The sequence below is a fragment of the Chanodichthys erythropterus genome, chromosome 11 (assembly GCF_024489055.1).
Source record: "Chanodichthys erythropterus isolate Z2021 chromosome 11, ASM2448905v1, whole genome shotgun sequence".
In the NCBI taxonomy this organism is placed as follows: domain Eukaryota; kingdom Metazoa; phylum Chordata; class Actinopteri; order Cypriniformes; family Xenocyprididae; genus Chanodichthys; species Chanodichthys erythropterus.
In genome coordinates, this window is record NC_090231.1 from 5973782 (window position 1) to 5986818 (window position 13037).

The following is a 13037-nucleotide window of genomic DNA, read 5'->3' on the forward strand; positions in this document are numbered from 1 at the left end:
ATTAGTTCACTTTCAAATAAAAATTTCCTGATAATTTACTCACCCCCATTTCATCTAAGATGTTCATGTCTTTCTTTTTTCAGTTGAAAAGAAATTAGGGTTTTTGATAAAAACATTCCAGGAAAAATTATAGTTTCAGTGCAGCTTCAAAGGGCTTTAAACAATACCAAATGAGGAATAAAAGTCTTATCAAGCGAAACGATCTGTCATTTTCAAAAAAAAAAAAAAATTTAAATGTACACTGCCCTCCAAAAGTTTGGAAACACCCCTGGCAAAGTATGTTTTTGGATGATATCAGAATAAATCCTTATCATTTTTTGGTGCAAATACATTAAAGTAACTTGACTTTATCATTGAAGACCAGCAATAATAATTTTCATTTTGATTACATAATAATGGCAATATATACATGGATTTGCAGTTATCATTTTGTGTCAAAATGTTGGATTTTGGGGTAAAATCATACCCTATATATTGTATTGTTATATATTGTGTTCAACTCATCAATTAAATATTTACCATCTTATATTCTGCATAATTGGGCGCTTTAAGTTAGGGCTGGACAATATGACGATATAACATTGATATAAGTGATTACTCAGATTTAAACCTACCGATATTGTAGTTATATAAAATATTCACAGGCAGATTTGGTTTATGTAGCCTATTTCCCCGGTGTCAAAATCAGGCACATAAATGTCAGGAAACACAACTCCTGGCTGCATGTCAATATCCAAGGATTAGGTTTATTTGACATGTTATAAAGAATACTTTCGATCCCAACCTTTAGTGTAATCATTTGTTTTACTCGCGTTTTCGCAGTTTCCCCTATTAAATCCAGTCACGCAGGAGGTTCTTTTGCCACTCAGTCCAGCTGAGGGAGCGCGTTCCTGTGGAAAAATGGCGTCAATGCATCCCTTCTATCCACCTATATATTTTCTTTTATATTCATCAAGATTTTGTAACCATTTCTGAACAAGTTTACGATTAGTCAATATACACAACCAGCTTAAATCTTTCCTCATTCGACGGGTGTTTAGATTTCATGTGCTTTCTCATTATGGTGGTGATATAATGATAACTCGGTTTCATTAATTCATTTGATCAAAAGTAATTCCATTTTGTAAGATCATTTTCATTCAAGTGATTCCAAACTTTGCAAGGCAGACGACAACATTATGTGACGATCAAATGAAATAAACTTGTTAAACACGCTCCACAGCGCAACCCGTTGCATTTAGTTATAACTGCGAGTTTTAGTGCTTAGGATTTTCATGGATTTACGGCCAGCAAAGCAACATAGTAAAATTAGAATAGCATTTTTATTTTTCGAATATTAATTACAGATAAAATATTCGAATATTCGACTATTTGTGCACACCCCTAATTTTGACCTTCAACAGTTTGGTGCCCATTGAAGTCCTCTATAAGGAGAATAATCCTGTTTCCATCAAAAACCTTAATTTCTTTTCGAGTGATGAAAGAAAGACACAAACATCTAGGATGACATGGGGGTGAGTAAATTATCAGGAAATTTTTTTTGAAAGTGAACTAATCCTTTAACTTTGAAGAGGGTTTTATTTTGAAGGCGTCCCGGCAGGAAGTTCTTTCATCATAACTTCCGGCTATACACTGTTCTCTGGACGCTCATCAAAACAGCGCGCTTCAACACTGAATTACAGTTGATTTAGCCTGAAATAATGGATAACTCTCAGCAGTTCGGTTATATGGGCGCTCCGCCGCCTCCCTTCAATGCTCCTCCGTCCACAGACGGCGCGGTTTATTCAGGAGGAGGTGCAGGACCGCCGATGCCTGCAGCGGGACACTCATGGAGCATGTATCAACACCCCCCACCGCCAGTACAGCACCCCTGGCCCCAGTTTCCTCCCTTCGACCCGAGCAGACCACCTCCAGGGTCCTTTGACCCTCCTCAGCACAGCGAGAACCCGCCTCCATCCTGGTCCCAGAACCAGTGGAATCAACCTGAACATCATTTCAGGGGACAATTCACTCCAAATCAACACCAATATCCAAATCCAGCACCAGTGTCCTATCAGTCCAACACCAGACCTGATAATTCAGCTCAGATGTACAAGAATTACTCATTTACCAACCACTCCTGGCTGGACGACAACCAAAACAACAGTCAGATCACATCAGTAAGAGCTTCAGATGAGAGGCTGAGAGACGAGCAGTGGATTCAAAGTGTCCTGCTGTCAAGAATCAGTAAATCCAGTGAACCAAAGCAAACCGAATCCACCCCATCCATCTCCCAGTTCAAAGAGAAGCTCTATGGGACTGTTAAAATGCTGTCTGAGTTGAATATCGTGTGTCAGATGCTGAAGGATAACGTAGAGGATGAAGGTGTTTGGACTGATGCGCTCTCAAAAGCGGCAGAACTGAAGAAGAGCATACAGGAGAGACTGGCCGAGCTGAAGGAGCCTGACTGTGTCCGCAGCATCAAGAGGAGATTACTGCAGATTAACAAGAAGAGAGCAAGGATGAGGAGAAGAAAGATGGAACTAAAGGAGGAAAAGCTGGAAGAGGAGGCTAGACGTGCTGAACGAGAGGCGCTGGTTGATAAATGGCAGATGAAACGGCTTCAAGAAGTGGAGGAGAAGAACAGAGTGAGGAAAACTGGCAGATTATATATGAGTTTGGTTATCCGTTATGCATATATTTTTTATTGTGTCCCATGAATTATAATAATTATTAATATTAATCAGAATTATACTATATTATTAGGTTTATTATTAATTATGCTATATATTTAAATGTATTATTATATATTAAAATTATATTATGATTTATTGAAAAACTAGATATTATTTAATATTAATTATTTGATAAAATGATGCTGTATTATATAAATAATATAATTAAGTAGTTTTCTTTTATCAAAATGTCTCAGTTAAGAGAACGTGTATAAAATATACTGTGCATTTTAAATAATTAAATTTACCTACTTTGGTATGAACAGATTTTGCCATTTTTGTGTCATGTTCCTTTACATGAAAAATGGCAATTTATTAAGAATATTATGGGTATTTCTTTATTTTTACCTTTCTGCAATCAGGTCATTGACGAATAAGGTTTTTAAAAGTAAAAAAAAAAAAAACATAATGGAGATATAATTAATTTTGAAGTTTTATTAAGTTTTAAAATTGAGATTATGTGTTTTTTTAATCAATTAACACTGCTTTTGTCATTTTTTACAAGATGGACAAAATTTGTCACCAAAAAAGTAATTTGGTTTAACCAAAATTTCGGTTTCACCGAATGACACTTTTGGTTATACTGAATTATGATATTTTTAAATAATGCTAACAGGCTGATATCAAAAGGTCAATTTTATATTTAGTACAAGTTTTTAAAATATTACAACATTTTCCATGTTTATAGCGGTTGTACCGTATGACCTGATGTTTCGGGATCAAGTGAAAACATGAATTTTTCAAATATTTAAGAGAGAATTAGTCACTTTGCTTCACATCAATGTGGGCCTTTGCAGGTGTCTGAATGATGTCACATCCTGTCACATGATATTGACTGCATGACTTGGTCCCTTTATATTGGTTACTCCGAATGACATCAATGAAATTCATTCTTTCTCATAACAAAGCAACGACTTCTACACATAATTTTAATGCCATTTTGCACTATGTTGATATATGATGTTATAAAATCATGCCAGAATAAAAATATATACATTTATTACATTTTAAGATATTTTAATCACAAATGAAATGGCTGTATTGGTCTTTGGATGGTTAAACCAAATGATCTTTTGACACTTCAAAATCTTTAAAATACATTTATATGTAGCAAAATATAATTAAAACCTTTTGGATTCAATAAAAGAGATCTAGTTGTTCTACCTTACATACTTTGGATGTCATATCTTTGTTTTTATTAAGGACAAAAAAATGACCGTCACATCATTGATACAATCATTATCTGTATAGGAATATTGATTTATAATCAGTTTATATTTTTTTCCTGTGCCCTTAATATTGCTTTCCATCTTGCTTGTCTTTATTAATATCACTTTAACAAAAGTTTCTGTAAAAGAACCGTTTGACTTCTCTAATATTTTGACTAATATAGTTACAGATATTAGTATAGTATGATGTGGATTTCCTCTGCTATGAACGTTTGTGAGTATGAGTTTATACATCCAGTAATGCCTGATCTGTTTTGTTGTTGAACAGGAGAAAGAGTTGAAACTGGCCGCAGACGCCGTCCTCTCAGAGGTCCGTAAGAAACAAGCAGACGCCAAGAGAATGCTGGACATCCTCAAATCTCTGGAAAAACTCAGAAAACTCCGGAAAGAGGCTGCGGCCAGGAAAGGTGAAAGATTTAGTTTGCATGTTTTAAATGATGTAAAATTTATCCCTGAGAAATTGAGATTGACACTATTGTTTCAGAGAAATCAGTCGAGAATTTGTAGTTGTTTCTACATATTAAACTAATTACTGCATCTTTAGTGCTTAATTTCCTTTCATTTTTCTCATTTTAACAGGCATGTTTCCGGGAAAAGAGAGTGATGACATATTTGAGGGTCACTTGGAGCGGTTGCGGAGTCTGATCCGTAAACGCACGGCCGTGTACGCGACAGAGGAGAAAGCTCTGAGAGTCATGCTGGAGGGAGAGCAGGAGGAGGAACGCAAACGAGACCGCGAGAAACGACTGAAGAAAGAAAAAGAGAAGCTCTTGCAGAAGAAGCGAGAGGTGGACGCAATGCTGTTCGGAGGTAATTCTGGGTTTGTTTACAGCCAGACAGACAGACAGACAGACAGACAGACAGACAGACAGACAGACAGACAGACAGACAGACAGACAGATAGACAGACAGACAGACAGACAGACAGACAGACAGATAGATAGATAGATAGATAGATAGATAGATAGATAGATAGATAGATAGATAGATAGATAGATAGATAGATAGATAGATAGATAGTAGGAACGCAATAATACATTTAAAGGTACAATTTGTGATATTTTTTTCCGCTAGAGGTCGCTAGAAGCCTATTCAAAACAAAGGCGTAGTTTGATGACGCCAAGTTTTAGAGAGGAAACTTGGGACATGTGGTCTCCATTTCAACGGTCGGTGCAAATGAATATGGATTTGAGTCTGGAAGAACTCATGTTCGTGGATGCGATTATTAACGTTACTGTAGTATGAAGCAGAGCAGGACCGAGTGTTGCGGGAGATGAACGAGGAGCTGGAGCGATTGATCAACACACGCCTCACGAGCAGCGGGACTTTTATTATGACACAGTCGCCGGCGCCGCTTCCGCTTTTCCAGTCATGAGCTTACAGGAGCTGTCCTTGTCGACAGAACCAGCGTCAGATGGTAAACAGTAATTATGTTCCATAAATAATTAACACAATCCACCATAAAACGTGCAAGAAGTAAATAAGGAACTGCTTGAAGCAAGCTAGTGGTTTACTGGACGCTAGACACTACTTCCGCATTTGTCCACGGCACTGTTGTCATGTGGTTTCTACGTCAGTAAAGGCGGTAACAAAGGTAACTGACGTCATTGACAGGCGACTGCACTGCCCCGTGTCACTGTTTAGAATGGGAATTTTCTCATGATTTACAAGTAGTTGAAAACATTAGAGATATTGTTAGTAATCAGCTGAACAAAATATATAACACTAGCCTAGTGGTTTTTGGATATTTTACTGCAAAAATTTTACATATTGTACCTTTAACACACGGTTCAATACATACCTCGTTTTTTTTTAACCACGGTTTTCGGTTCGGTTCTGATGGCTTGACACATAAGAGAGTTTTTTTGTTATTCTATGCTTAGGCACTAGGAACATTAAGAGGTTAAGAAGAAAAACGATTTATTACAATACTCCTTTATTTTACTTAAAAGCAAAGAAAATACAAGTGTATTGTATAATATAAAATAATTTTTTATTTTAAAATTAACACTGACAAAATCTTAAAAATCGTAGACCTACAGGCACACACAAACAGTAAATTCGGAGAGAAATAAAATGCACATAAATTATTTAAACGTAAAACTGAAACTCAATTCACAAGTGCGTATTGAACCGTGGATGTCATAGTGAAATTCAATATTATATTGAGAATTGTGTCAGATATAAAATATATATAATAGGGGTGTAATGGTACATATATTCGTCTGACTGTCCCGGTGCATACAGTCAGAAGATGAATACAGTCAGTCACAGGTGATCCACACTCCAATCCAGAAGGGGGCGCGCATGGTAATGCAATGCTGTTTGTTAATCGCCACAACAGGAAAAAGAGCAGAAGAAGAAAAACAGAAGATCGATAAATAGATATATTTACATATAATCTATCAACCAGTGTTTGAATTGCAGAAAGTCATCAATAAAACAGCTTGATATAATAATATCTCATGTAGCATTACATTTACCTCAGGCAAGTCTTTTAGTGTCCACAGCATGTTAGTTCACTAAATATATGCACTATATTAGCTCATATATTCATTATATTTACTTTACCTGTTAGTAATGTCTTATTTAATATATGTTTAAATAAATCTGTCATTAAAACAAGTTATGACAGTAACTGTGTAAATGATTATATTTCAAAAATGATTGAGTAGAAAAATAATTAAAAAATAATTTTATAATTAGATTTAGAAGTTAATGCATCCTTGCTGAATAAAATGAACATTTAAATGGCAGTGTATCAGTTTCCATAAAAATATTAACCAGCAAAAAAGGTTTTCAACATAAATAATAATTGTAAATGCTTCTTGAGTATCAAATTATCATATTAGAATGATTTCTGAAGCATCATGTGACACTGAAGACTGGAGTAATGATGCTGAAAATTCAGCTTTGATCACTGTAATAAATTACATTTGTAAAATATACTAAAATAGAAAATAGTTATTTCAAGTTGTAATAATATTTCACAATATTACAGCTTTTATATTTTTTGCTAAAATAGATTCAGCTATGGTGGGCAGAAGAGAAAACAATAACAAATCGTAATGATTCCAAACGTTTGGCTGCTAGTGTATATGTATCTGCTATAGGACAAGCCTATCCATGTCCAAAGCATTTTCCTGATCATTAATGCATGAGGGTTGTTTTTCCTGAAGACACCACAAGTTGGCAGTATAACCATTTTTCAGTCCCTGTACTATTTCAAGGCGAGCTTCACTGTATTTACAGTTATATATATAGTGCAGCACATCTTGAAATAGTACTACTGTAGATCTTTTTCTTCAGTGGTATTTATATGGCACTTGTTCCCCTATTTTTAGAGTAAGTAAATGCTGTTTCATAAACACCACAGCTCAATCAGGAAGAGCTAGATGTTACATGTATGTAAACTCTGCTCTTTTCTTTTTCTTCAGCTGAATTACCACCTGATCACCCTCTTCAACCGTTCCATGATTACTACACACAGGCTGAGCGCTCCCTTCCTGCACTTATTCAGATAAGGTCTGTTTTCAAACCACAAGTAACCTCTAAAAATAACTCTGTGAGTAAATGTGACAAAGCTCAAAGAATGTGTTCATGTCGCATTTCCCCTGACAGGAGAGAGTGGGATCAGTTCCTGGTTTCTGTCGAACACCCTGACGGTACTTCGGTTCCTCAAGGCTGGGTTCTGCCCGACCCACCAGCCGACGACATCTGGGCCACGGCCCTGGAGAAATGACACTTTTGACTCGACAGACTGTTCATTCGTCAAAACAAAATACATTTGGTTGGGAAAATGTGTGGCCAGATTAAATGATACTAATTTTGGTAAATTTGACGGAAACATTTCATTATTAAATCAAAGAAATTTTACTTTGCACAAAGAAAATGAAGCTTTTTTTGAGGACCATTTAGATTTTTTACATTTTTTTTATTCATGACTGTTACATGCATTTTCCCCAGATTCTCATTACAGTAATGTGTTTGGATGTTTTTCTGTAATTTTTCAAATTTTTTCTTCTTTTTTGTGTAGTTCTCATTATTTTCAGTGGTAATTTTCATTAGGTCCTCATTGCCACAAAACTGTATTTTTACTGGAAAACTATAAAATGACTGAAATAAATATATATATATATATAATATATATATATATACATACATACATATGGACATATATTTATTTATTAGGGCTGTCAAATCGATTAATCACACACAGACACACATACATGTGTGTGTGTAAATTATATATATGTGTGTGTGTGTGTGTGTGTATATATGTATATATATATATATATATATATATATATATATATATATATATATATATATATATATATATATATACACACACACACACGTACATATATCATGTAAACAAACTTTTGTTAGATACGATTAATCTCCAATAATTGATTTGACAACCCTATATATATATATATATATCGCATACAAAATAAAAGTTTGAGTTTGCCTAATATATGTGGGTGTACTGTGTGTAATTATGTATATATAAATACAAACACATTCATGTATATATTTGAGAAATATTTACAAGTATATGTATTTATATTTTTATATAATATATAAATAAAAATATTTTTTACATAAATAACATATTTCTCTGAAATATATACATTCATTTGTGTGTATTTATATATTCATAATAATTACACACAGTACTCACACATATATTAGGCAAACTCAAACTCAAACTTTTATTTTGTATGAGATTAATCGTGATTAATCGTTTGACAACCCTAATATATATATGTGTGTGTGTATTAAGGTTGTAAAATCAATTAATGGCAATTAATCACATCTAACAAAAGATTGTTTACATAATGTGTGTGTGTGCATTTATATATATATATATATACACACACACACACACATAGTTTTTTTTCCCACTACGGTAAAGAGAATAGGACGGTGTGATCAGTCTGCATCAGTCGTCCTTCAAAACATGTCACATGTTGACTTGGGTGAAAAAGTACTGATTACATCACAGTGATTTCCTGTGATCTGCTTAAGACAGGCGTGCTGATTGTGGTGTTTACAGATGAAAACACGTCTAGATATGTTCAGATACATTATCTGTGTGTAATATATTTTACATGACAAAACACTTCTGTACTTGTCAAGAGTAAAATAAAGTGTTCCAATGATGGGTTTTCTAAATGTGGATGCTTCAGGTTGACTTCCTGTAGGTGTGAGCGGCTCCGTCATCAGCCAGTGTCAGTGTGTGTGTCAGTGGATTAGTGGAGCAGAGGCAGTGGACACACGTCTGTACAGAGTGACCATATCACTGTCCACATCACACCGCCGAGACAAACACACACTCCCGAGACAGGTGAGGAAACTCTGCGTTAAAGTTAAGTGAAATGGCTAATGTATTTTAAAAGTTAATGTGGGTGTTTGTTTAAAAAGTACTTTTTTAAATAAATGAATTTGTATGTTTTAATGATGTTAAATGCATTATTTTCATGAATGTCATTGTTTATCAGTTTCATTGAAGGCTGTTTGACTTTAGTGTAAACTTAAAAGATTTGCTGTGGGACATTGCTTGCATATTTCACAAATTATTACAAAGAAACTGCAAGTAAAACATTGAATTAAACATGAAATTTTGAAAGACAGAAATCACATTTTCATGTAAAGCATACTTCAATTTATAAAATTAATATAAAATGTAATTATTTCATGTATTTATAAATGTTTATAGTATTTAAATGTAATAACATTTCAAATATAATATAAAACGAACATTTTTATACTATTATAACATTTTTTTCTACAGTATTTCAGTATAAGTGTGTATTTTAATTTTTTTTTAAAATTGTGCAAATTTCTAATATTTTTTAAAATATATTTTACATTCATCTATTTAATTTTCTGTTTTGTATATCTTTGTAGTTTATAAGTCCTTTATTTCTTTAGCGCTTTATACAATACAAATGGTTTCAAAGCAGCTTCACGGTGATAACAGGAAAATGATTCAATGATACAAACGATTCATTTTCTGTCATTTTTCAGCTGAAGTCAGTTCTGTTGTAAAGATCATCAATTATTAAATCAGTTCATCTATAAAACCGTAATGGCGTCATCTAGCTCGTTTTCAGTTCTCGTCCAATAGTGTCAATGCAGTCAAATCAATAATATTGTTGAATATTAAGTTTCCCTCAACTAAGTGAGCCAGAGGTGACACATAATTAATATGAAGATTTCAAATGCAAAAGCCACTAAGTGTCTCTGAAATTTTCTTCTAAAATAAGCATTTTTATCAAGCTTGTTTGTTTATGTTGAGTTATTTCACTTTAATGGCAATGAAAAGGACATATTTGCCATTAAATTGGAATCACTGAACCTTGAAAGCTTGATAAAAATGCTTATTTTAGAAGAAAATTTCAGACGGCACTTAGAGGCTTTTGCATCTGAAGTCTTCATAAGTGTTTATTTCAGTGCGCTCTTGACTGTATTAGTACAGCACATAATACTAGACCAGATCTTTGATCTTTAACGTTCAAAAGACCTCACATTACTCGCTCACGCTCAGTATCTTCTGTCTGTGGTTTAGGCAGAATACCACAACTTATTGAACTTTTCATTCTTCTTTCCTACACAAGAAGGAAAACAACTTAAGAGCTTATCAAGCATCTGGCTGTTAAGACTCGGCTCAGTTTGAAAACCTAAAACCATCTGGTGCAGAAGGTGCGGAGCAGCATATTAGGATCAGATCTGAGCAGCTGTCATAGTGAAGAGCTTCAGCAGGACTCTTCAGGCTGCTATAGGAAACGAGGACTTTTTTAATAACATTGAGCCAGGCTTTCTGAAGATAACCACTCTCAGACAAACCACGACTAGTCTTGAGAAAAAGGCACTGTTCCCTCTGACAGGTAAACATATGATGGAGCATGTGTCGTGGCACATGGCGGTGACGTTGAGATGGTCAGGTGGTCAAGTCTTAGTAATCTTTAATCCCTAATCCTCTAGTCTCCTTACTATTAAATAACAGGTAAACAAATATAGAGAGGTTTCAGTCAAATGCAGAAGCAGGAGCAGAGGGCAAACATGCAACTGTTTTTGTGATGCATTGTTGCAATAATTATCATTTATTTGATCAAAAATACAGTAATAATATTACAATTTTAAATAACAGATTTTTATGTGAATATATAAACTGTAATTTATTCCTGTGATCAAAGCTGAATTTTCAGCATCATTACTGCAGTCTTCAGAGTCACATGATCCTTCAGAAATCATATACTGATTTGGTGCTTAGTTATTATTGGTCCTCAACTATTAATAATTATTAATAGTAACTATTAATAGTTATTATTAATGTTGAAAACATTTTTAATATATTTGTGGAAACCGTGTAACATTTCTTTCAGGATTCTTTGATGAATAAAAAATTTAAAAAGAAATACTTTGTGAAATTATAAATTCCTTTTGATCAATTTAATGCATTCTTGCTGCATAAAAGTATTAATTATATATATATATATATCAATATATCATATCCCAAACTAGGGCTGGGTAATATGGGCAAAAATATTATCACAATATATACAAACACGATTCCAAAAAAGTTGTGACAAATTTTGAATAAAAACAGAATTCAATGATGTGGAAGTTTCAAATTTCAATATTTTATTCAGAATACAACATAGATGACATGTCAAATGTTTAAACTGAGAAAATTTATCATTTTAAGGGAAAAATAAGTTGATTTTAAATTTCATGGCATCAACACATCTCAAAAAAGTTGGGACAAGGCCATGTTTACCACTGTGTGGCATCCCCTCTTCTTTTTATAACAGTCTGCAAACGTCTGGGGACTGAGGAGACAAGTTGCTCAAGTTTAGGAATAGGAATGTTGTCCCATTCTTGTCTAATACCGGCTTCTAGTTGCTCAACTGTCTTAGGTCTTCTTTGTCGCATCTTCCTCTTTATGATGCACCAAATGTTTTCTATGGGTGAAAGATCTGGACTGCAGGCTGGCCATTTCAGTACCCAGATCCTTCTTCTACGCAGCCATGATGTTGTAATTGATGCAGTATGTGGTCTGGCATTGTCATGTTGGAAAATGCAAGGTCTTCCCTGAAAGAGACGACGTCTGGATGGGAGCATATGTTGTTCTAGAACTTGGATATACCTTTCAGCATTGATGGTGCCTTTCCAGATGTGTAAGCTGCCCATGCCACACACACTCATGCAACCCCATACCATCAGAGATGCAGGCTTCTGAACTGAGTGCTGATAACAACTTGGGTTGTCCTTGTCCTCTTTAGTCCAGATGACATGGTGTCCCAGTTTTCCGAAAAGAACTTCAAACTTTGATTCGTCTGACCACAGAACAGTTTTCCACTTTGCCACAGTCCATTTTAAATGAGCCTTGGCCCAGAGAAACGCCTGCGCTTCTGGATCATGTTTAGATATGGCTTCTTTTTTGACCTATAGAGATTTAGCCGGCAACGGCGAATGGCACGGAGGATTGTGTTCACCAACAATGTTTTCTGGAAGTATTCCTGAGCCCATGTAGTGATTTCCATTACAGTAGCATTCCTGTATGTGATGCAGTGCCGTCTAAGGGCCCGAAGATCACGGGCATCCAGTATGGTTTTGGGCCTTGACCCTTACGCACAGAGATTGTTCCAGATTCTCTGAATCTTTGGATGATATTATGCACTGTAGATGATGATGATAACTTCAAACTCTTTGCCATTTTTCTCTGAGAAACTCCTTTCTGATATTGCTCCACTTTTTTTTTGCCATAGCATTGGGGGAATTGGTGATCCTCTGCCCATCTTGACTTCTGAGAGACACTGCCACTCTGAGAGGCTCTTTTTATACTCAATCATGTTGCCAATTGACCTAATAAGTTGCAAATTGGTCCTCCAGCTGTTCCTTATATGTACATTTAACTTTTCCGGCCTCTTATTGCTACCTGTCCCAACTTTTTTGGAATGTGTAGCTCTCATGAAATCCAAAATGAGCCAATATTTGGCATGACATTTCAAAATGTCTCACTTTCAACATTTGATATGTTATCTATATTCTATTGTGAATAAAATATAAGTTTATGAGATTT

General features: G+C 34.7%; 2 protein-coding genes across 2 annotated transcripts in view; both read left to right on the plus strand.

Moving 5' to 3' along the window:
- Positions 1-1636: 1636 nt before the first annotated feature.
- pdcd7 (programmed cell death 7) lies at positions 1637-8079 on the plus strand. Its single transcript, XM_067400435.1, has 5 exons — positions 1637-2627; positions 4212-4350; positions 4523-4753; positions 7381-7468; positions 7565-8079. Exons 1-5 carry the CDS (start codon positions 1701-1703, stop codon positions 7683-7685), a joined length of 1506 nt encoding a protein of 501 aa, XP_067256536.1. The 5' UTR covers positions 1637-1700; the 3' UTR covers positions 7686-8079.
- ubap1lb (ubiquitin associated protein 1-like b) overlaps positions 7699-13037 on the plus strand; it is a 28308-nt gene continuing 22969 nt past the window's right edge. Inside the window, exons 1-2 of the mRNA XM_067400437.1 lie at positions 7699-7774; positions 9139-9296. The gene's annotated coding sequence lies outside the window, so the exon portion shown is untranslated. The remainder of the gene's footprint in view (positions 7775-9138; positions 9297-13037) is intronic.

What these genes read in the sequence shown, in the direction of transcription:
- pdcd7 (XM_067400435.1), top strand. Translation starts at nt 1,701, where the DNA reads ATGGATAACTCTCAGCAGTTCGGTTATATGGGCGCTCCGCCGCCTCCC. An exon ending in AAGTGGAGGAGAAGAACAGA is followed by an intron (nt 2,628 to 4,211) that starts GTGAGGAAAACT and finishes GTTGTTGAACAG; the next exon opens with GAGAAAGAGTTGAAACTGGC. An exon ending in AGAGGCTGCGGCCAGGAAAG is followed by an intron (nt 4,351 to 4,522) that starts GTGAAAGATTTA and finishes TCATTTTAACAG; the next exon opens with GCATGTTTCCGGGAAAAGAG.